The sequence below is a fragment of the Pundamilia nyererei genome, unplaced genomic scaffold (genome assembly GCF_000239375.1).
Source record: "Pundamilia nyererei isolate P.nyererei 1_Seehausen unplaced genomic scaffold, PunNye1.0 scaffold00167, whole genome shotgun sequence".
NCBI classification, from domain to species: Eukaryota; Metazoa; Chordata; class Actinopteri; order Cichliformes; family Cichlidae; genus Pundamilia; species Pundamilia nyererei.
In genome coordinates this window covers 1,179,721-1,204,853 of record NW_005187568.1, presented here as the reverse complement: position 1 = coordinate 1,204,853, position 25,133 = coordinate 1,179,721, and the positions used below count along the sequence as shown (strand labels likewise).

Genomic DNA, 25,133 nt, shown 5'->3' with positions numbered 1-25,133 from the left:
TCCATAACAGCAAATGAACTGTACAACAGAAAATACAAATTGTCATGAACAGCTGTGTGCAGGCAGGAGTAGTGGACCCAAAGTGCAGACTCACGGTAGGCAAAAGTGTATTTCAAAACTCAGCTTTTAATGCTGGATGGCAAAACGTAACAAAAATCCAAATAAACTTACATAAGCAAGCAGGCAGCCAGACCACACAGCATATATGAGGGTAGATCACAACACTGACACAGAGAAACACAGGGCTTAAATACACAGAGGGAGCAATCAGGGAATGGGTAACAGGAGGGAAACACAGCTGGGGCAGCTCTTCTCTCCACACACACATTCACACACTGGTGATGACAGCCGCCCTGGGGCGCACTGACAGAGGCAAGGCTGCCGGACACTGGCACCACCGGGCCCTCTCACCACCACCAGTAGGCAACGGGTGAAATGTCTTGCCCAAGGACACAACGACCGAGACTGTCGGAGCCAGGGCTCAAACCGGCAACCTTCCGATTACAAGACGAATGCCCAACTCTTGAGCCATGATTGCCCCTACTAATGTTTCTAATGTTTAGATTTAGACTCTGGCGAGGCCAGTCGATGACTGATAGTGTTTCATTGTGTGTTTTTTCTATCCAGGTATCCCTTTACTGCATTGGTGGTGTGTGTGGGATCATTGTCATGATGAAAAATTAATCTGTTACTGTTCAGATTTTTCCTAGATTGTGTTCCATGGTGCATCAAAATCGAATGGGTTTTTCTCCCACTCCCAATGCTACAGCCTGAAATGCAGCCACAAGCCACGGCAGAGCCTCCGCATGTTTTAAAAATGGCTGCAAACTCTCACTGCTGTACCTCTGTCCTACTTCAAAAATGTAAAATTTGGATTCATTATTCCAGAAGACCTGTTCCCACTGATGTTCAGTGTTCAAAGAAAAACCTGAGAACAACCTTCAGAAAGACTGGAGAACTATTGCTCAAAAAATGAATTCTGACACCATGGAAGCCAATTTGGGACTAATGCTAATAAATTTTAGGACATGATTACACCTGAAAACGACCTCAAGCTTTTGTTTGAATTCTGGAGGGGAAAAAAAGGTTTCACCCATTTTGGATAAGAGAAATATTACGACTGGTCAGTACTTAACAGTAAAATCAATAAAACGAAGACATCATTCGGGCTTTCCTTTAACACTGGCTCAGTCACTGGCTTTTAACTTGAATTTGAACATGTTTTGCATAAAGGGCTTAGCAACAGCACTGATTTGCACGTGAGTTAACGACAGAGTGACTGCATTTAACCACCAGTTTGTCGAACACAGGGTGACTGTAGCTCAGGAGGTAGACCAGGATATCTACTAATCAGAAGGTAATCAGAATTGTTGCTGGTTTGATCCCTGCCTGCATACCAAATATCCTTGGCCAAGATATTGCAAATTGCCCTCTGACACATCCATCAGACTGAATGTTGGACAGAAAAAAGTGCTTGTATGAACTGGTGTAAATGGGTGAATAAGACATGTTGTATGAAGCGTTTTGATTGCTGAGGTTGAGTAGAGAAGCACTATCTAAGATTCTAATTGTGTCACTGTGATCTAAACTCTGAAACAAATCCTCTTTATGAGGCTACTGAGATTTACTTTGAGCCTCCATGAACCCTTTCAGGTATTTTTTATTATGTAGACCAGCTGTACACATTTTGTATAGAGTGGGTTATCAGGACAAAGGCTCTGATTTGTAATGTACCTGCAAATTGGCTACAGCATTTTAAAGGAGTCTTAACTTTAGCTCCAAAACTGCTGTGACACACCAAGCTTGAACAGACTGCCTGCTGTGAATTAGTGTTTGTTATCTCTAAAGATGGGGCCGAGATGTTCAAGGGATCAGCTGTGCTCAGACACGGTGTTCATTCGCAATCATTATTCTGCTCATTGATCCAGGTTGTCTTGCTGCAGGCCTCCTGGAAGATGTCAAAATGTTACCCACCCCGGTTACTTCTCAAATCCAGTCAAAGAACACATAACAGCTCTTGTACACAGCCTTTCTACAGTCACAAGAACAGACTGGGAAAAGAAGCTGCGTGTGTGGGTTAGGAATGCAGTAAAAATAGCGGCTGTACTTTCTGCCTCTAGCCATGAAAAGGAAAGCTGCTGTTTAGAAGCTTGAGTCAGTGTCCGCAGCGTGTGGAGGATTTGTTTTGTCATGCCCCGAGAAACATGTTACTCACCTGAACTAAATCCTACTGGGTGGAGTCCTGTGATGCAACTACAGGATGTGTTTTTCGTGCTGATTGAGATTTTGCGTGCACAGCACTTTCAAATGATGGTAAAGGTGGAGGCAAGAAGGTTATTTTGGGGCTCTGGGCTTTCACACAGCGCCTGGCCTCTGATAACCATCCCGCCTAGCCTCATTCAGGAGCTTAGCATTGTAACTTATCCAGATTAGCCAGCTTTCAGACCCCCTGGCCTGCTGCTTTAGGTTTCTTTCCCATTAAGTAATGAGCTGAAGTAAAGGCAGTCTGTGCTGTGGTCATGTTCACTGAAATCACAGTGATAACAGCAGAAATTATACCAAGATTTCAAAGAATTAGTTCAGGAATTACTGACCTGGTCAAGAAGCTGGGGAGGAGTAGTTACCTTTAGGCATGGAACATGATGAGTTTCACTCCTGACAGTCATCTCATCACACCTGTAAAGTTCCTCCTACTCTCTGTCATTAACGTTGCATATTCAACCAAAGCAAGAATATAAACTGGAACATTTTAGAGAATCTACTTAATTCTGTCAGAAGATTCACTAAGAGCCCTTTTTCACATAGTCTGACATAAAGACTGGAAATGGGCTGAAAACAGTTAAACATTTCACATCTTAAGACTGCGGATTATATGACTTTGTTTATATCAAACAAGTGTTTGATATTTTAAGTGTTGCTTAAAATATTGTTGGATGAATTTTCTTACACAAGTAGGACTGTCTGCTTGCTCTTCGGAGCTGAACAGAATGCACAGCCGCATTTCCACAAGAATTAAGCTCTTAGCCCCAGAACTGCTGAAGAAAAAAATAGTATTAGAACATTTTTCTGTGCTAATGAAGCTATTCAACTACAACTCTTAAATGCTTGTGCCTAAAAAAGTTAAAAATACAAATTTCCTGAAACTTTTGGACTGACAGTGGGTTAATTAAGGCCAGGCAGGAATAATTTGCAACTATGACAATGGCAGAAAGCTCACAAGCCAACTCTACTAGAGTGACAGAGCAACTTACACCCTTAGGAATAAGAGAGTTTGGCTGTTTGGAAAAAAAATTGGTCAGTATAACCAAACCAAAACCTTTACTGTACTTGTTGAGTTGGAATCTATTTCTTTTTAAATATGAAATGGGAAATGGTGAAACCTTGCTAAGGAAGATGTAAATTGTTAATGTTTCTTCTACATAACTTAACAATGAATAAAATGTATAGATTATGTAGATTATGTATGTCTGTTTCTCTACATAAAGATTTCAAAAACATGGCATGTGATTATGCATCAACATATTGTTCCTGTGTTGTTGGCATAATGTGATATTTAGAAGGTTGGAAACTAACAATGCTGCTTCCTAAAATGTCTGTGTACAGTTTTTAGCTAATAGCTTTTTTGGGAATTGCATTGTTGGTGCAAAACTGTCTGTCAAACTGTTATTTTTGGCATTTTTCATAGATTCAGCTTGTGAAGTGATAACATATTGTGTTTTTGTGACAAGTTGCTAGTAATTAAGTTCCCTTTAATTGGGTCTTTGCTCAGTTATTTTTCAAGTGCAGATACAGCACTGTTTCATCCCCTAGGTTAGCTGCCTTTTTTATGATTGAATGATTCATAGGTCAGTGTTGTGTCTTAACTAACACAAAATATTCCTCTGAAAATATACTGGACCCAAAAACATGTGGAAAAAAAAGAAACTGCAAACGACCTTGAAAGACCCACAGAAATCCTGTAGAACTATTGCTCTAGAGCACTTTTTAAAAGGTCTAGAGAGTCTGGCACGGTTGTCGAGAGCCTGATAGGCTTTAATGGCAGCATTTAGTTATAACACAGTTGTAGTTTCCTAAATCCAAGCGAGCAACTAAGTCTGAGCTTTGCTGTGTGAAGCAGCATTATGTAACTGCCGGACAGCCTGTAGCCCACAGCAAGTGCTCAACGCTGTGCTCTTCTGTGAGCCTCTGTTGGGGCATTTGCCGGGGTGGAAGTAGAAGATTTTTGTTGGTTGTGCTGTCATGCTGCATACACATGCTGAGTGTTTTTAAGAATGTCCCCTGCATTTCTGAGTCACTGTTTTTGTTTGCTGGTGCATTTATCTGTTTGGCTAGCCAAATATAGATGACACGACATCTCAGGCAGATGCTTAAAAGCGCCTATTTTCAGTTCTCTAAAACTTCAATTTAAATGCCAGAATTCCACGTTTGTTCCTTAGAATTGAAAAGCAAGACCTTCTTTCTAGAATATCTACTTCATTTCGTTTTTCTGCACAGAGGCAGAAACTACTTTATGGAAGGTCAGTTTTTTCTTGTATAGCCTCTAAGAGAAAATAAAGCATGCCCAAGCCCTTCTCAGTGAATATCTGCCACTATCCTCAAACTCAGAGTCACATGTGATCAAACTAATGAATTTATAAATTGACAGCAGTAGCTTATGTCAGGAAGAGGAAGTCGGGTTGGATAAAAAGAGGCCAAAGTGCCTTCCAGTACTTTGCATTTGGACTGTTCTTTACCCTGAGATGACATTAGTTGTTCTCAGTGTGAAATGATCATCTGTGTTCTTTAACTAAGTTGCAGTGGGCACACAAAATGGGGAAACGGAAATCTTTCAGCACAAGCAAACTTTTTAGTGCCTTGGGTTGTAGATTAACTCACCATTCAACAGAACTGCTGATAATGATGTGACCTCTGCTCACAGGAGGAGTGTTAAGTGTGGTGAATGCTCAATATAAAGACATTAAGCCACAGTTTGGGAAAATAAAAGATGACAAATGAATGAAAACTATATAACAAAACTAAGGGCTGGGTAAGATTGTAAAAACAAACAAACAAACAAAGCAAAAAAAACAACAACGAAAAAAAACCCAAACTTTGCCTCACTGGAGAACAAAACTATGAAAAGTAGTTTCTGTTACACGTGAATTGTACTTCTACATCAAATCTATGCCGTAAATTATGTCATGAGTTACGCCACTGGACGTGCACCTCCCTAGAAATGCAATTCCACGCCAGGTTAATGTATGCCACAGCCACTTGAATGGCATTGAAGGTTCCGGTGTAGGGAGTAAAGGAGTTTCTGGTTACTATGTAAGTTAGAAGGTGGATTTCCTGCAGAAGTCTAAACCTTTATTAGAAATGCCATTTAAACATTTGCATAATCACACAGGTTTCCAGATGGTTACTCCAATGAGACTTTGACAATGTTTCAGTCATTTGGTCACAAGAAAAGTGATGTAAATATTATTAGTTATAAAAAAAAAGGGGGGGGGGGGTTTATTATAAGCACGTATGTTGAAGGAAGGGAAAACATGGAGAACGAATAATGGCAGAAGAAAGTTAAAAAAAAAAAAAAAAAAAAAAGGGGGGGGGGGGGCTTCAGAGAGAAGTTAAAACCCTTATACTCTTCTTCTATCAATGCCAGTAACATGGTGAGTCCATGTGTCCTGATCATTGCTTTGACTATCTTTTCGAGTGCCATGAGAGTATTCCGATATGAGGATGAGACTAGAGGCCAAGATCAAGGTAGCATGGAGGGAGGTTAGCCAACTATCGGAGCTGCAAAAAGATGCGATGAAGAAGGTGCCTAAGAAGTACAGCAACCTGAGGCCTTGGAAACTGCCAAGCAATAACCTACAGGCCTGGCCAGCTGCTTGAAGAGGTATACCAGAGGGATAGAAGGCAGGAGAATAAACCTGCTGTTCTCCACAGAACCATCCAACCATCTGCTCAGTGGCAGAGGAACAATATGAGAACACAATCACCAAGGCTGGGGACTGAGCAATACTGGAAGAGCATATGGGAGAAGGATGAAACACATAACAGCAATGCTCAGTGGCTAATGGATCTAGGAGCAGACCACAGCAACCTCCCTGAACAGGAAAACCATCAAAGTGGCAGACATCCAAGAAAGGGTCTCCAATATGAAGCACCAGGCCCCGACATGGTTCACGCCTACTGGCTGAAGGAGCTTGACTGCACTCCATGAGCATCTGCCAGCACAGCCTCAGTACCACATGGACGCTCCTGTCAGGCATCATAGCATAGCAGCTAAAATGAATAGGAACATGGCTCAATACATGAGTGGGTCACAGAAAGGAATAGGCAGGAATACAAGAGGAGCAAAACACCAGCTACTGGTAGACAGAGCAGTCGTCCCACAACTGCAAGAGCAGACTGACCAGTCTGTGTACTGCTTGGATTGATTACAAGAATGCCTATGACTAGATGCCCCTCACCTGGATCCTGGAATGCCTAGAATTGTACAAGATCAACAGGACCCTTAGAACCTTTATCAGGCACTTAGTGGGGATGTGGCATACCACACTAGAGGCCAATTTCAAGCCCATAGCACAAGTCACCATTAATTGCGGGATCTATCAAGGAGATGCTCTGTCCCCACTGCTGTTCTGCATAGGCCTGAACCCCCTCAGTGAGATCATCGACAAAACTGGCTACGGATACCAACTACGGAACGGAGCAATTGTCAGACACCTCCTGTACATGGATGACATCAAGTTGTATGCCAAGAGTGAACAAGACATCCATTCACTGATCCACACCACCAGGATATACAGCTATGACATTGGAATGTCATTTGGATTGGAGAAGTGTAGTCAGATGGCAACAAAGAGAGGGAAGGTAGTCAGAACTGAGGGGATCGAACTACCAGAAAGTAACATTGTAGACCTCAAGGACAGCTACAAATACCTGTTTGATTGGTTACCCAATCAAAGTTTTCTTAAAGACAGGATAGCTTGATAGGCAGAGGAGCTAAAATGACAGGAACCTGTTGTCCTGCACTAAGACATAGTGATGGGTACCGATATCCAGTGCCATTATGGCACCGGTTCTGACATAAACGGTGGTAACCAGACCGAAAAGCAGCGCACATTTCGGTGCTTTATTTCAGTGCTTTTCTTTCCCATGAGATGTCATACACTTTGGATTCTAGCCAATCATTTTAACTTTCCAAGAATACTAAGCGGGCCCAGGCACGTACGTTCTTTTAGAGCAGAGCTACAGATTAAAAATGCCCAAGGTGAAGCGGTCAAAAGTCTGGCTGTACTTCACAGCAAAAGATGCAAACTCAGCAGCCTGCAACAAGTGCTTTAAGGTGATACTGCGCAAAGTAGGTAACACCTCGAATCTGATGAAACACCTGGCGACGCATAGCGTTTTTTTAAAAGCCGAGAAATGCACCGTATTTGATAGCTTGCTGCAAGATCTCACACTGAGCACATCTACTGCGGGTGCGCCTGTTATCGGACCCGGAGTTAGCAACATCCCCCATTAACCCGAAGAGGAGAGTCCTGGCCCTAGCCCTGCCAGTGTAGCACCGGTTCCAACCAAAGGAGGTATATTGTATCAACAGAAAAAGCTAATGATTAACATTCTGTAGAAAAAAGAGACTGCTAAAAATAAAAACATAAGAGGTTTTTGGACAAAGTTTGTTCTCCATTCTTTAAGCACCGGTTCGAGCACCGTTTCAAAAGTACCGGTTTGGCACCGGTATCGGATAAAACCTAAACAATACCCATCCCTAACTAAGACCCACTACAAGATAGGATTATTCTATAGTAACATAGGTGGTTGCCTTCAGTAGTTTAGTAGAATAGTGCTTACTTAAGAAAGTATTTCCTTATTTTTATTTTTACTGGAAATCTACAGCTGTGAAGAAGTAATGAGGATGATGTGCATCTTGTTTCAGGGAAGTGTTCTGCTTTTTAAACCTTTGTGACGTTCATGTGAATTGATTTATCACTTCCCTAAATACCATTGCACACTGAATACTCCACCCTCCTGCTCTCTGCTCTCTTATGGCAGTGGCAGTTATTTTGACCCATGAATAAACCAAACCTAAATATGGAGCAGAATAGGTCCTCTTTAGTGTTAATAGGACCATGTTAATTTCAGTTTGAGCCTGACTGATCAGTTAAACAATATTTTCAGCTGATATTACCTTATCAGTTATTAGCTAGGTAGTCTAGCAAATACAAATGTGTTTCACAGGTATTTCGGTATGCATTTCACTATTCACCAATAGTGAAATTTTGGACTTATACTAGTTTAAATAATAACTGTTTAGCTAGATTTCCTTCCCCTTTTGAACACAAAGAAAATAAAGGAAATAACTGTTTTAAGCACTGTACGGTACTGGATAGCAGTCTGTGCTTTGCTGTGTGAGAATGAGGAACTTGTCAAACCTGTTTATATTAATATTAACTAAATAACTCACCAGCAGCTGTTGTATGTGGACATATAAATATGTGATCATTATTGACCCTGTCCTAGGACACTAAGCTTCTCTATTACCCACTCTAATAGAATTCTCTCAGGGCTGGCGACTGTTTAAAGCCGAGTGACATTTGTAACTCTGTCTTGCTCAGTCTTCTTAACAACCTTAATGAGATTCCCCTCTTTTGCTCTCTCATGATCTTGCATTCTGTCTGTCTGCAAATCATGTGATGTAAAGTGGACACACACTGTTACCCAGTTTGTTGGGTTAGGTCAGGCCAGTCTTTGACAAAAGAGCTTTAATATCATCTTGCATCTGTCAGAACACAAGAGTCAGTAGTGTATGTGGGTCAGATCCTGTGGGCAATGTCTATAAGGATTTTTTTTTTTTTTTTTACCATTACTGTGTCAAAAAGCACCACAGTCTGTAATGAAATATTGATTTTGGCTACAGATGTTTCTGTGTCTATGTCAGGTCACTGGAGGCATTTTTGCTGTTCATCTAGCATTACTCTGCACCGATTGTGATATTTCAGTGGCGAACAGTATTATTAGAAATGACGCAGAAGATGCAAAAGTCTTTTTCCGGACTACATTCATTCAGTGTTTTATATCAGGTAGCTTAAAGGCTTAAAGGTAATGCACATTGAAAGTTTTGGTTAAAATGTCTTTAAAGAATCCTTTAGCTAATTTAATTAGGTACACAAATAATGTTTTCCTATAATGGTATTACCATTTGAGAGATGAATTTCATTGCAACCATAGTATTCTTCACATATTGCAGTTTTAAGCTGGCTCAGTCCAATGGGTATTCAATTTTCTTTACACATTTTTAGATTTAAACTTAGCAAAAGTGACTGTAGCTAGTAAATTAAAAATGGTGGCCTTTGAGGCAGCTGCTTTTTCTGTGTTTGAGGGCATGCCTAACTTTACATGGTGACCTTGATAAGTAGCAGGGGAAAAGCCTAGGTTGTCAGCATGAAATTTGAGAGAGTTCAGCAGCAGGCTTTACTGGAGGAGAGAAGAACTCCCTTTGCACTTTGCTGACCTGTTGAATGCACAAAAAGGTGTATAAAATATTTAAGGAAAACCCTGAAAAGCAGAATATTGCGTCTGTAAAGTCAGTAGTTAGGCACAGGGTAGTTTCTGAGTGTAATCCCCCCTCATAAGGGCAGCTGCTGGTCCCTGCTACCCGGCAGCTCCACTGCAGGTTGTTTGAGTGTCAATAAGAAAACACAGGCAACAGCAGGTTTGCGTGCCTGTGTTGACCTGTCTGTTAGCTAGACAGAAAGCTTAGGAGCGCTGACTTCCAATCGAGACCTCAGGGCACTGCAGAAGATGACTGGGGTGAGAAACCATTAGAGATTCCCAAAAAAGGAACCCTGTAATCATTAAAGCTGTTCTGCTCCCCCTGTGTAGATCCTGCTGATTCAATGATCTTAGCACAGACTAAACTAAATACTGAGTGAGTTTGGGCTTGTAAGGAAAGGAGCTGCTATACAGGCAAGTGATGGGGTGCCCCAAATTTACAAGACAAAACAAGAGCCTGTTAGTGATCTTTGTTTTGTGGTTTTAGTACCTCAGGCATTCCTGCTTCCTCCAAGTGTTTAAAGACATGGTCATCTTAAGTTAATTGGAGAATGTAAATTGGCTTTGGTTTGAGGTAGATAGAGTGCTAAAATTGAATTAAGTGCTAAATAAACGATGGTTAAATATGACTTGTAGTCTAGATGACTTTGCCAAGTGCTAGAAAAATGTGAGCATGTTACATTAAAAAAAGAGAACCTTTTCTTCCCCCTTGTTTTTGTTTTGTTTTCATGATCGTGGGAAGTGAACGTAAAACCAGACGCGCTAAGCCCTGCTATAACATGGAATATTTGGACACGTTCATACAGATGAAAGGCTAAGACGGCAAAGGGAGATCTGGCTCTGCTTTTGGTTAACACACCCTTTGAGCATTTCACTGCTCAACCAGAAAAGCAACTAAACCTGCTTAGTGTACTTCCTTGTTTATTTTTTACTGAACCTTGTGGCTAACTGAACTGTCAACGTCCCCGTTACAGAGAGGACATTTGGCCTGATCCAACACAGGAGCAGCCAATGGGGCAGCGCTGGCGTGGCAGCAGCAGCAGAATGGGGTTAAGCTTTGTCGCTTATGTTATACTGACCTACTTAACACACAGATCTGACGCAGAGCAGCTTGGCCAGCACGGGGCCATGAAACTACATCAAAACAATAACAAACCCCCTCCTTCTGGCCACAGAAGACAAAGAGAGGGTCTTCATAATCTCACAAGCAGGACCACTGAGACGCAACGTAAACATTTAAAGCCTAGTTCAAACCTATGAGTTCCTATAGATTAGATGAAGCTACAGTAGACAAACAGACGGGCTGCATCGCTGTGCAATACCACGTCAATGTAAAGTCATTAGTAAAGCTGCATTAAGATAAGATAACTCTTCAGAATAACCACTTCAGAAAGATTGTGATCAAAATATAGACCACAGTGTAGAATTCTGTGTTAACTGTAACCAAAATGTTGACACTTGTTTTATCCTGTTATCCTAACACATTTTCACCATTAATCACCAGACGATTGTTATATGAATTAGAAAGCTCTTGCTAGGAATCATTGGAAACATAGTTGCAACAGTAGGAGTATAGAATGAGCCACAGTAATACAGATCAGATCAAATCTGCTGTCCTCTGTATGTTACACCATGCAAAGTGTTTGAGGTTAAATCAGAATTTATGTGACAGTTCTGACAGTGTAAGGGGCATTGCATAATGGTGGCCTTTATCAGTCAAAAGAGGGAAATACAAGAATAAACTTTGCAAGAAGAAGCTTTCTGATTATAAATCAGTCACTGGTGACATATTTATTTGCCTCTGACAAGATCCAGGATGTTTAACATCAGTCAGGCCAGGACTACCATATTAACTGAGAAGTCCCAGCACTAAAGCAAGGAGGAGGAAGTGTGTTGAAATGAGCTGAATATGTGAAGGTAGCAGGGATATGACATTTATGAACAGCAGCACTGAGAGTCTGCCAAAACACTGGCTGATGGCAAGACTCCCAGTTTGTAGCAGATGATTATTTTGGTGTGATCATGATCCAAAAGTAATGATTTGAATCCAGCAGAACTCTTTTGGGCAGAGCATTTCCTATATACTAAAATGTGGGCACAATCAAAGTTTTTAGCACCCAAGAGAACCCTCCAGGAATGTATTTAAATTTTATTCTTTCTTTTAAATGGGCAGAAATAACAGCAGAACGAATCAACCTCTGGTAGAACCCATCTAGGGGGAAGGCTGGGTTTTATTTTATCCACATGTTTTATAAACCGATTTTCAGGGACTATAGGCTATTACCTTTCAATTGAAGTATTATATTTTGGCATTACAGTTTGTCTGTTGAAAGCTTTATTTAAATTTCCAGCCAAGTTAAAACTCTTTATAAAGGCCTGGAGGTTTTCAGACCTGTTGTAGTTATTCCACAAAAGATCCCCAAAGGAAAAACGCCGAATTAGAGGGATTTTAAAAGGAGAGACAAAGCAACACAGGGCCTGTTGGATTTGCAGGCTGCACCTAAGACAGCACAGCTCTTAGTAAATGAGTCTTTATTTAGAGCTCCACACAGAGGAAGGATCACTAGAAACTGATGACAGATTGCATTGCATTGCCACAGGTCAGTGTGTGACTGACTGCCAGGCAGCTGGAGCAGAAACATGTCGGTGCTTTAAAAGGAAAAATCATGTTAGTTTAGCTGATTTTCCAGCTGATGTCCCTTGTAGTATTTATTACTGTACAGATGGCTATTTATTATAGCATACTTAAAAAATGTTTTAGTGTTCATTTCAGGCAGCTGCATAATGTATAGTGTTTTTTGTTTGACATCTTTCTTTTATTTTTTCCTCTTAGAGAAATACACATGTATAATTAGCCAAAGGTGAAAGGTTGTATTTTATACAAGGAAAAGTAAGGAATCAAAGCCAGTGGACCATCTGGCCTTACTGGGATGCTGCACATTTGATCAAAAGTCAGCTTTCAAGTACACTCAACCGCAGATCCTGATGCAGAGTGAATGTTAGAGTTGAATGATAAAACATTACAAGTTGTTTTCTTCTCAATAAAATATGGAAGTTTCAGCACAATTAAAAAAAAAAAAAACTCTAGCTCCTACCCCCCTAACTTTACAAGCAGTTTTCATATTACCTGCTTCTCACAAACAGAAGGTGTAAACACGGGGTATTCTTAAGATGACCATATTAGGCATATCCTCGCTCTCTGACCACATGCTGATTTTGCCAAAGTAGAATCTCGATTACAAACACACATCGCTGACTCATCAGGAAAGTTGCAAGCTAAAAGTTTGACCAAACTAACAGATAAAGACAGACAAATAATATTGCCCCAATAATTTGTGTTTTCGTTTAGTTAGTTTTCCAGGTTCACAAAATTCATGTTGAATCAGTTTTCAAAAGTCTAGTTTCTATAAGCCCCACACACTCGTTTATAATCACTTAAAGAAAAAAAAATGAACTTTTTTTTGTTTAGAATGGCAATGAATGTAATCTAATCTAATACAAATAATTTGGCTATTGTAAAAACAAATCCCTTTACATTTTCTGTCATTTTTTGATGAGCAAAGTATCTTTCTGTTTAGTAATAAATGGCAATTTTAAATAAATCTGTTTTTTTGTATCATGTTTTTATTTTTTCCTTTGGCAGCTGGACATTATATCTTTCACTTGCTTGTATTAGGGTCATGATGTATCACGCTGATACTTTTTGTTAGTGCCTGATGTTTGTGTGTGTGTTGTAGCCAGAGGATCGAGGACTGTTGATCTCCCAGCCTCGTCTTCAACAGTGCCCACGCCTCACTAAGCATCGCTATGGGCCTCTTCATTTGCATTAAGTGCAGTTGTTTTAACAAAGCCTTGTTTGTATGAAGACCCACGCACACATTCATGGAAAGTGCTTCGAGTCACTTGTGATTTGCTTCAATTGTTTTGAAGTCATTGTCCCAAGATTACATTTTTGAGTCCATTGTCTGGGTTTAAGAGCTGATCGGGCTCGATTTAGCATTGTTCTCTTCCAAGGAATTTACCTCCAGTGAGCGGTGGATGAGAGAGAAAAACAAAATCTCTTCTTGACACTCACACTGTATTAATGAGCATTTGCTATTTTTAACACAGCATAATGAGAGCAAAGGTCTGATCTATGAAAGACACATTATCATGTGAAATAACTCAGTTGCGAGTGTGTTATGGCTGAAGAACTCAGATGTAATTGGATTTAAGTTTGCTGGAGGATTCTTGGAGATGTTTTATACAATGAGATTTTCTCAGCTGAAAGCAATCATTCTCAGTTATGTAAAGAAAATGTGGCCAATAAAAGCCTTGATGCTCGATGCTCTGACGTTTCATAACCTGACAGACAAAGATCACAGTATTCTTTAAAACATCTCAAATGTCTGCTGTTAATATTTTTAAACATAAGAGCTGCTTAAGAGTTGCTTTTTTTCAGCATTCAAGAAATAGAACCGTGAACCTTGATTTATGCTACCTTTGTATGTAATAAATATACATTTGCACAATGTGTATTTTTCATCAAAGGTAACCACTCTCAAAAAAGTGCATGCTGGGAGGTCCACTAATAAGCTACCTTTGTAGCTTATTAGGCTTTATATGCTACTCAGCAGCACCACATAGCTTTGTCCAGTATATAATTACTTTACATGATTTCTTACCACATTTGCCACTAATAAATCACCTCATGTAATTAATCAAGGCGTGGAGGGAAACCTTTTGTTAAAACCAAACACACAGACACACACACACACACAGAGTACCTCATTGACATGCTGCCATGGTGTTATGGTCCACTGAAATGCTTTCTGCGACTGTATTTGATCCACTGGGTATTGATTTTTGTCTTCTGTTCTGCCCCCACAGTTCAGGGACATGTGTGTGCAAATCAGGAGTGTATGGACCGAAGTGTGATGACTGCTACCCGGGTTTCTTCGACTTCAGTAGCACTGGCTGTCGGCCTTGCCAGTGTAACAACCACACCAACTATTGCCATCCGCAGTCCGGTGAGTCAGCTGAGGACAAACGCTGCAGTTCAATGATCTCATTTTCATTGTCACTAAAACCTAACCTTCTATTTTGTTTTGTAATTTTTCATTATTCAGGATTGTCTGAGTCAGCTTTGAAGAGCCACAGTAGCTTAGTTAGTGAAAGCATCTGCCTTGTAAACAGAAAATCCTGCAAATCCGCACAATCTGATTCCAAAATAAGAGCTTTTGTTTAGACAAATTGACTCCAATAAATATTATTTGGAAGCACTTTCCTTTTTGAAGTAATTTGTTATCAGAGACTGATTTTTTTTAAATCATTTTTCTCAATAAATAAAGTCCAAGAAAACAATCAGCTTCATTTTAGAGGACAACTTTTACTCTCTCTGCTTTTTATCCTACTTCATTTTACATGGAAACTTCACTTAAAATTATAATCATCATAAAAACAAAATATATTTTTTTTATGATACCAGTACTGACTACTAATAATAATGACAACAGATAACCTGTATTTGTAAATGGAACTGATATTTATGTATATAAATCTTGTGATGGTTTAACCCCAAATTCATGACATCACTCGTTGGTTTTTGGCTGTCAGAGTGGATTTTCAGAGCCAGTAGTAAACTGTGTTGGACCAATGTTATTGCTAGCAACTACAATTTCACTCAATAAAGGCGCAGACTTCTTTGGCGGTCTATAGCATACACCAGCTTGTGTTATTTGTCAGATGATTCAATTGAAACGCTCCAAAAGGCAGCGAACAAGTCCAGCTCAGAGACTCCAGGTAATAGAGTTGAAGCTTAAACACTGATCAGCTACACCTACTAGTTGTAGGGTCAAAGTGTCCTTGAGCAAGGCGAAGACAAGCAAATCCCAAAGTTGACTGTCAGTCAATTTCAGTTGGATGCTTTTGCATTGGGCTTTTTCTTGAGAACCCTGACATGGACAACACCAATCTGTTAGAGCTTGGAATGAAAGAAGCAGCGTTTTCAACATGCACTGTTTTGTTCATTGGCATTGCATAAGAAAGGCAGTGCAAATTGTCCAGTCTTTGCTGATTAAATACTCATAAAACTCTTTAAATTCAAATGTTGGATTTGTCCAGGTTACAGTAACACCTTGATCGCATACCCAGAGAACAGTCTAATGCCGAGTTTAATTAATCTTTGGCAGCACAAAACTCCCCCACTTTACTTCCTTGAAGTAAATATTTGCTGTAGTCTGTGGTCTCAGCAACCCGAGAAGCAAGTTAAACACTAGGGTGCAATTCCAGTTCGGTTTGTGTTCTTGAGAGTTTGCACCTTCTTCAAATGTAAAGGAGGATTGCTGCTCGCTTCCCAGCAGTCAGGCCTTGAGACTTAGAAATCACTGGCTAGTGACAACCCCGAAAAGGAGGAACTGCACAGGGGGGCAGTGTGTGTGGGTGGGGCATGTGTGTAGCAGTTTTAGACGGCATATGTCTTTGCATTATAATGCAGGCGCAGATGGAGCTCTTTAGCCTTCACTTGGGCTCAGTGTTCATAGTGCTATGGATTACCATAGCTCAGGTTTGACAGCTCCCTTTAAAGAGCGATTGTGGCTTCTCCCTGAGGCTGCTCACACAGGAACTCCTTGCACAAATGCAAATTAGGCAGTATCCCAAACACTGTCTCATAAACACAACAGTGGTGCATTGTTTTTTCAACACACATTATTTTCAACCTTAAAAGTATCTAGTGCAGGGATAAGTAAACAAGATGATGTTTCACTAGAATCTCTCTGAACCTTAAAACATACATTCAAATTTCATAATACTTTAACATATTAAATTCTGCTTATAAATTGGTGTCTCTGAACTGAAAACAAGCTGTCGTTGCATTTAGATATTCACTTTTCTGTCTTCTTCTTTAAACAGTAATTTAACCTCTGTGTGGTGATGGCTGAAATCCTGGTTACACAACGATATGGCATAAGCCTGTAGGCAGACTGAGTCACATCTACATAACCTTTGTCAGAGCTCATAGAGGCAAAACAGTTCAAACAAACATCGAAGCTCAACTCCAAACAGCACAATAGTGGTGATTGCCGTCACAGATATTTACAAGAATAACAATGCCTTTAATCTGGGATTCTTTTTCTTAAATAAAGCACTGAAGCAAAGAGTATGTTTTGAAAATTCTTTAAATTTAAAAAAGGTGAAAAATATGCAGTTATGCTAAAGTGAGAATTAGCATGGACATCTCCTTGAATGCAACAACCCACATTAAGTATTTCCAACAAGTGTTTTAAAGCCTGCTTTATATGTTTTCAGTAAAATTAAAATGTTATCTGTAGATAAACATTAAATGAAAATAAAGGTACGAAGGAGAGTAAAGTTGAAAGACAGAGCATGTTGTAGTGAAGAGGTAAACACAACATGCAAATGAACTGGTATTTATGCAGTCCTTCCCTGGTCTCACTGAACATTCAAAACAACTGCACTTTCTTTATGTAGTCTAAAAACTGTATTAATCCCACATCCACCAGTCATATCTGTCATAATCATATCTGTCGACATGACTGATCTATTTATATATATAAATAAATAAAACTTGTTTCTTGGTTGGTGTGTTAAAGGTGCAGTTGCACAGCCTTTGTAACATTATTAACATTTTTGCAGAGTGCAAAAATGTTTTTTTGTTTTTGTTTTTGTTTTTTAAATCATCTACTTCTGAAATGCTTCCTATTTGGGAAAGAAAGTTCTATAGGTGAGCAATAAAGCTGTACCCACCTTTTCAGGCATAGCATCCTGGATTTTATTTAGCTGCCTAAAAGGGACTTGCAGGTATTACAAGGCTGGAAAGTGTCAGGTGTCGCTGTGTGCAGGCAGGAGTAGTGGACCCAAAGTGCAGACTCACGGTAGGCAAAAGTGTATTTCAAAACTCAGCTTTTAATGCTGGATGGCAAAACATAACAAAAATCCAAATGAACTTACATAAGCAGGCAGCCAGAACACACAGCATAAATGAGGGTAGATCACAACACGGACACAGAGAAACACAGGGCTTAAATACACAGAGGGAGCAATCAGGGAATGGGTAACAGGAGGGAAACACAGCTGGGGGAAACGAAACTAGATACATTAACATCAGACATGGACCTTCAAAATAAAACAGGAAACATAACACAGACTGAACTAAAGACACAGACTCACACGCAGGCACTGCAACAGAGGGAACAGAGACGTGGGACCAGGACAGACACAGACACTGACTGGACACGGGGATATCACAGACAGGGGAGACAGCAACTAAGGATGCACAGAGACATAAACCATAAAAGAGAACTCTAACAAAGAAACCCAAGATTAGAAATGATAAATAATATAATAAATTCAAAACCCTGGGTCAACGACCCAGGCATCCTAACAGAAAGACTAAAACAAGTTCCCCAGTACCTGTATTTTCTACCGGTGTCCTGTTAACCCTGGCATCTATTAGACTGATTTGGATATATTGCAAGCCTAATAAATATAATGCGATTACATTAAAGCAATTGGTCAATCCAGGATTGGTATGTTGTAACAGGCCAGGATGTTACCTTGGAGTTCAATATAACCTCGACATACTTCATCCTGAAGTGAGTTGTGGTTTTTATTGAATGATTAAGTATATATAGTAACATGAAAGTTAAAAATCCATTCCTGTTAACATGCTCAAAGCATTCTAAAAGTATTTCTCTTTGGCCCACCTGGCTACCTGCAAGGTGATTGCTTTGCAATGTGCCAGATTATCTTAAACCTTAAACCAAATTCACCATTTCGCTATTACATTATATTACTTAAAACTCTAAATGGCAATAGGCTAGCCAGTGAGTTCCAATAGCCAGATCACATCCAAGAGTTTTGATGAATTAGGTCATGGAATCAACTTCAAACAGGGTTTACTGTCTGTTTGGTAGCTCGCAGTTCAGCGATATTAGCATGCTAGTTGGCGTTCAGCAATATTAGCTGCACATTTGGTGAAATTGCAACTGTTACCTTAAGCGGTCTCAGCATAGTTGTTGCTTTGTCCTCACAGCCATTTGATATGTTTTAGAATGTGGTTAAGTATGTCAACCCAAGGAAGCTCTAATAGATTATTTGGCTATTTCCTGATAGACATTAAATGAGGTTCCTGTAAGAGCGAATAATGGTTTGATGGTATGTTTAAAAAAATAGGAATCATGACTCTTACTCCTCACCCTGATGGTAAACAGTGAAAACTATTAAAAAATATGTATTTTTTTGTCTGACCACCAGTCCAGAATCCAAAGACATTTTACTGCTATGTATTAACAAAAACATCAAATACACTCTGCTTCAAGACTTTTTGCATTGTTTTGCACTAGTAGTTGCTTGTTTATGAAAACCCAAATATAATAAAAGATTTTAGTATGGTTCTGTGTTAATTTTTTGTAATTAACATTTATTGAGATTAAAGAACTCTTTTTAAGGGATACCTGGCCAAGATGCCACCAGCAACTATCTCACAATTACGAAAATTATACAATAAAACACACGCCATAACAACACACACAAACAAATTAATTAATTAATTTAATATTCAATTAAAATTGAAACCATTTCATGTTTTGGAATTGGTCTGAAGGATTCTTAGTTTTGCTTTAAAGCACTTGATGAAATGAATTCTGTCATTTTCCAGTCATTCTGCACAAAAGCTCTTTTTGCCAAGTTCAGTTCATGCAAGTACAACAGAAAGCAACAAGTAACCTTGTGGACGGAGAAATTACCAGCATGTTGCATTGCAAACAGGGAACATATATAGGAAGGCACCAATCTGAGTATTGCTTTATATTTAAAACTGTATAAATGAAAGTTCCTCCGACTGAGAGTGTAACTCACATTTGTTGAGTGTCTTAAAAAGGTCTTAAAAAACTTTGCTTTAGATTTTTAAAATGTCGTCAGATTACATTGTTATATAACCAACTACTTTCGTTTTCTGTCATAAGCAGATCAAGAAAGAATAACAGCTAATCTTGTGACCTTTGTTCTACCTTTCAGGAGTGTGTCTGAACTGCGAGGGCAACACCCACGGATTGAACTGTGAGAACTGCAAGCCTGGTTTTTACCGCAGTCCTGGAGCTGCCCTGACCGAAGCCTGTGTGCCATGCCCCTGCTCTAACTCCACCTCCAATGGCACCTGTCACACTGGTGAGCACTTGTTCACATGTCAGGCATTTAGCGCTCATCCAATGGCTTGTTGCAGTGATGAAGCAGATCTGGCCTCCTGGCTTTATACTCCATTAATCCTGGGATGTATGACATAAAAACCTGACAGTGATGATGTCTTGGAAAGCATTTTCCACCTTCAAGCTGTTATTGCTGAAAATAACTCGGAATGACATCATGGTGTCTACTGTTGGCTGGTTATACAAACTAAAAAGAGAAATGCAGTCAAAGGGAGATGTAATGAAAAGGAAAGAAGGTGACATCAGAGAAATTATGTAGATAAGCAACCAGCAGCCAAATGTTAGATAACCTAAAAAGCAAACTACATATAATACCACATATACTGCATACACACCTTGTGTTTGTTGGCAGATTTTGAATGGAGTGAAATTAAAATGAGCCTTTCAAGGTCTGGTCCTGTTCCTGGATCTGCCTATTCACAACACCGCATAAAATGTAAAGTATAAAGAGAATCCAGTGATTTGCAATCCACTGTACATTTGAAAGAAAACTATTATTTCAAAGGCAACATATTGAAACTGAGAAAGTTTATTCCAGATATAAACTCATTTTGAATATGATAACAGCAGCATGTTTCTCACTGTGCAGCCACTGCTTTGCACCCTGTGACTGTACCATTAAATACAGTGCTGCTTCACTGCTCAAAGATGAGTCACTCACATTGTCATTTTAGGATTCTTTCAGTCCTTTAAGATATTACATTAGAATGGCTTATTTTTCTGAAATTATAATGATTTCAAAAATTGCTGAACAGTTTGGAAACATACCATCTTTGAAAAGTGATAATTCTCTCCCTATTGTTATCTGCTGCTTTTTTCTATATCCAGTCGTGTAATTAACTGATCTTATTATTTGTGTATATTTCACCAAGTGTATTGCAAAATTTCTTGAATTTTACTGATATGTTATGTGTTAAAATGCAGTATTTTTTTAAATGCCAACATGGTTGCAAGTCACAACATTAGATATGTTCTTTTTGTATTATTTTTATTTATATGTGGGATTTAACTGACTTGCAAAAACAACTTTTTTGGAAATTGAGTATCAATTATTTCCTTTGCGCTTTTCTGATAACTTTTCAACTGTAAACCACAGTCTTTTCGACGTTTCCAGACAAAGATCAGCACTCTAGTTCCCACTTCTTTCACCTCAGGCTGCTGCTGCCCTACTTCCACAACCTCCTGGAGGTCTCTGTGGAGCTGACATCTGAGTTGAACTACAGTCTCTATAACATTCTCAGACTACCTCAATTCTTCCTTTAATTTCATCGCAAGGAAGTAGTTTAAAAAAAAACAAAACATGAAGATCAGCATCTGGTCAACAACAATGTTTGAAATGATAAAATGGTGTATCACATGTCCCATATCAATGTGCAATCACCTTCAATTTTCTTGAGTAAAAAAAATCTAAATTTAACATTTGATGAGTGAGAAACACATAACGTAAATAACATATATATGTAATAGAGAAAAAATCATGGCCCAAAGATGAGCTTGGCATCAATATGTCAGTAAAGAAAGCCTTTCAATTGCTATTGTTTTGAAGTTTAAAAAACACACCTTTTCAAATTGTTGTAAATAGGTTTAATTGCGTGGGTTCTCTCCGGGTACTCTGGCTTCCTTCCACAGTCCAAAGACATGCAGTTAGTGGGAATAGGTTAACTGGAAACTCTAAATTGCCCATAGGTGCGAATGTGAGGGCAAAGTGTTGTTGGTGTCTGTGTTAGCCCTGCAACTGGCGACCTGTACAGGGTGTAGCCTGCCTCTCGCCCTAAGACAGCTGGGATAGGCTCCATCCTATGAAAGAACATGCATAGATATACTTCCTTAGATATACTTAAGTTAAGAATCAGCTGAAACTAAAGCAAATGCAAGGCAGACCAGTTTGCATGTGATGAACCTGCAGAATACTGCAGTTTTGAAATGCAGTTATTTAATTTCAAATAAGATACTGTGCTGTCCACCAAACAAGGGAATTTGGCAGTTACCTTCAAATTGCCTGAACTTCATTCCAGGCATTAAATAAAATATGACCAGGAACCTTGCTACATGTGCTGTGCAAGTGATGAGTCTCTCATGGTGTGAGTTTGTGTGCTTCAGACATCACAGCTCATCCTTGTTGAACTGCACCATAACCCTTTCTGCAAACTGCCTTTGGAGGTTTGCGTTCAGCATTGCATCACTGGCCTCGCTTTCTACTGCTTATTGTCTTCTATCACCTTGCCCTTCCCCCTTTTGGGGCACACAGCTTTGCTACATCTTAATATGCCCTCCACCACTATTGGTGGTGGCCTGCATGGCAACAGCCATGTATAGATGCACTTAGACTGGCGGATCAGGGTTGCCACTGCCAGGGGCCATAGCAGAGGTTTCAAAATGTGGGAGGGAGGGGATGGGACATGAACCAGGCAGAGCGGAGCTGGGACGGCATGTTCACAGCTGGGCGATTTCAGCGCCACCCAGGCAGCAGCAGACTGGAGCAGGGGGATGGGCATCATCATGTCCTCTATTTAGACAGCTTGAAATATGCTTGGGATGGTTCACAGGGTGAGGTGCTCTCATGTTAGTGGTGCACAGCTGTCGAGGATCTCACAGACTCAAGACTAGAACTGGAAAGAGATCAGCCTCCCTGTATAGGTTGCCCCGGCAACAGTGACAAGTGAGAAGATGCCACAATGCAGTATCATGGCTCCACTGTGAGGGGCAGATGCTTCCTAAATGTGCTGATGTGGCCTGTTGCAGTAAATGAATATCCTCTGTACTGACACTCGGAGAGGTGAAATGGAGCATTGCACCAGTTCAGAATGTGGGTCACACATATTAAATCATCCATGTATGATTGTGTCTTTACCCAGTGGTATAGAACAGTCAGGATATTTCAGTTTATTCTAAGCTTCATCAGATATTTTGACTCATTTGTTTAAATCGTCTTGTGTTATATAATTGTGTATGTGGGACCTGCCTGCCTAACAGTACCACTCAAATGTGTGTATGTGTGTGCTGTTGGAAAGAGGAGTGCTTTGCACTTTTCGCTTGCAAAGCAGCTCCTGTTTCCTTTTGGTTGTATAACCCAGCAGGCGACTGCCTTTAAACCCCCAGCAGAGGTTAAATCAACCTTATCAGATGTGCCTTCCTTAGTTTTGCTGGAAATCAACACAGCCGTGTAACTACAGTAGATGGAGACCAACATCTAGGCCACTGGAAGGCAGCTATCTGTGCTTAAATCATTCAATGCCAACAGCTCTCCTGTGCTGACGACTGGAGAGGGAATGGTCTACTATGCTGCAGTGTCACACACATTATTTATACGAGTTCTCAACTTCTCATAGCCAAATTGTGTGCCTTCACCCCCTGCTCAATGACCCAGTTTTTGCTGTTCAGTTTTACACATCAAATCAAAGCTCGAACAGTAAGGTTTAGTAGCTCAGGTATCAGTGAGATTTATCCCACTGCAGAATCAGATTGCGTCAAAGAAATAAAAAGAACATTTAAGAACCAAACTGATGGTTCTTTTCTTTACTTATTTTCCACCACCAACATGTTGACACACACACTTTTCAACAAGTTTCAGAGCAGAACTTTGAGCAGTGCAGAACTAAGTTCTGTCAGAAGAAAATCAGTGGCTCCTAGTTTTGGAGCACACATTCTGTGGTTCTGTGCCAGAAACCAGTCTTTGTTATAAGAAAGTTGGAACCTGTTATTCTTTGGACAGCAACAGTGTTTTGATGAGAAGAGCAATCTGGGAACCAGTAAAATGGAACTGCAGGCTTGTCAGCTTGTGTTGAAAAGGGGAAAACAATGGGACCGTTTGCCATATTGTTCATGTTGCAAAAACTTTTTACCTATATTGGTGGAATATTCACTACTAACCTGTCTAACCCCTTTAGATTGAAGTAAATGTTTGCTATATGATGTGTTAAAAACTCCCCTCTACCAGGTAAATAACACAATCCTGCAATCCCCACCATCTTGATGTTGTGTTTTGTCTGTTGCACACACATGTGTGTAAAAGTAATTTTGCAGGCTTGGTCAGTTACATCAGATACACAAAGAGAAGTTGAAAATGAGCCAAAAAAGACTCCAAGGTAATCACCTCAATGTTCTACTGTAGAAACATGTAGAAATAGAAATAGAAACACTACTATTCTGGAAGACTGCACATCCCTGTTGTCTGTTGAAGTTCAGGGCTGGGGTCAGCGTGCACTGGGCTTGAGCATCAGTCTCCGTGCTTTGTTAGCAGCATAATGTATTGTGATACAATTCAGTCACTTAAATTAGTTTAATTATAACTTAGACCAGAGTTGTTCCAGAGTTGGACAAGCAGTGGCTGAGAAGGAGCAACGCTGCTCCTTAGTTTTTAATGGCGCCAATTAAGATGCCTCAGGATGACCACTGGTCTTACTATGAATTCTTCAGTGATAGTTACCTATGTTGTTCTCATATTCTCTTGGACTGACTGAAATAACTCTCTGACAGATTGTTGAAAGTTTGCAAATACTTGCTGTTTAATTTATAAATGCAAACAGATTGCCAACATGTTGTCATCAGTCTGTATGAGTCTCTCAATAAGCACAACTCGAGGGGATTCAAGTTCAATTTCAGACTGATTGCAGACTTGACTGATTTTTGTCTTATGGCAATTATGGCGGGTTTTACTGGCAGCATTGTATTATGGGCAGAAATCTGTGCCATCAGAAACTGAATTTGAATTAGTCTAATTTGAAATTGAATTTATGGTTTGAAAATGTCACAGATTTCTGCCCATATTATATGCTTGATGTCATTTTGCAGCCAAAAAGATAACTGACATGAGATAACTTTTATTAATTAAAAAAGATACTGGAAAGGTTTGACTTTGACAATTTGTAGTTGACAAAAGGTAATAAATTGCAATACTAAGCATATCACTAAATGTTCAAAATCACAATACCACATTTTGAATGAATTATTGTGATAATTTTGTGTCATGGGATGATTCCCACCTCTAAGTCATATGGCAAAAATCCTCCTACTGCAGACAGATTAACCCTTTAAAAGCAAAGGCTGGTTAGCCAAACACTGGAGCCCTTTGGGCAGTGTAACACATACTTAGCTTAAAATAATATTACTTGTAATTAAAATCTAAAACTGAATACTTATTACAAAATAAGAATTCTAATCATTTGGCAGATAAGAAATTTATCCAATTCAGACTTGATTTACTTGTTCAAATAAGGCGTTGATCATTTGGTTTGATTAATCATCAAGGCTGCCACCATGTTTACTTCAGAATCAGAATCGTGTTTATTGGCCATGTATATGTGCAGACACAATCAAGGAATTTGGTTCCGGTAGATGGTGACTCTCAAGCACAGCAATGTAAATCACACACACACACACACACAC

At 39.7% G+C, this 25,133-nt stretch overlaps 1 protein-coding gene across 1 annotated transcript in view; it reads left to right on the top strand.

Annotated features, from left to right (window-relative positions):
* si:ch211-158d24.2 (multiple epidermal growth factor-like domains protein 9) overlaps positions 1-25,133 on the top strand; it is a 39,830-nt gene that overhangs the window by 10,304 nt on the left and 4,393 nt on the right. The window contains exons 3-4 of the mRNA XM_005745827.2: positions 14,413-14,552; positions 19,561-19,710. Of these exons, the coding sequence (XP_005745884.1) occupies positions 14,413-14,552; positions 19,561-19,710 (290 nt within the window). The remainder of the gene's footprint in view (positions 1-14,412; positions 14,553-19,560; positions 19,711-25,133) is intronic.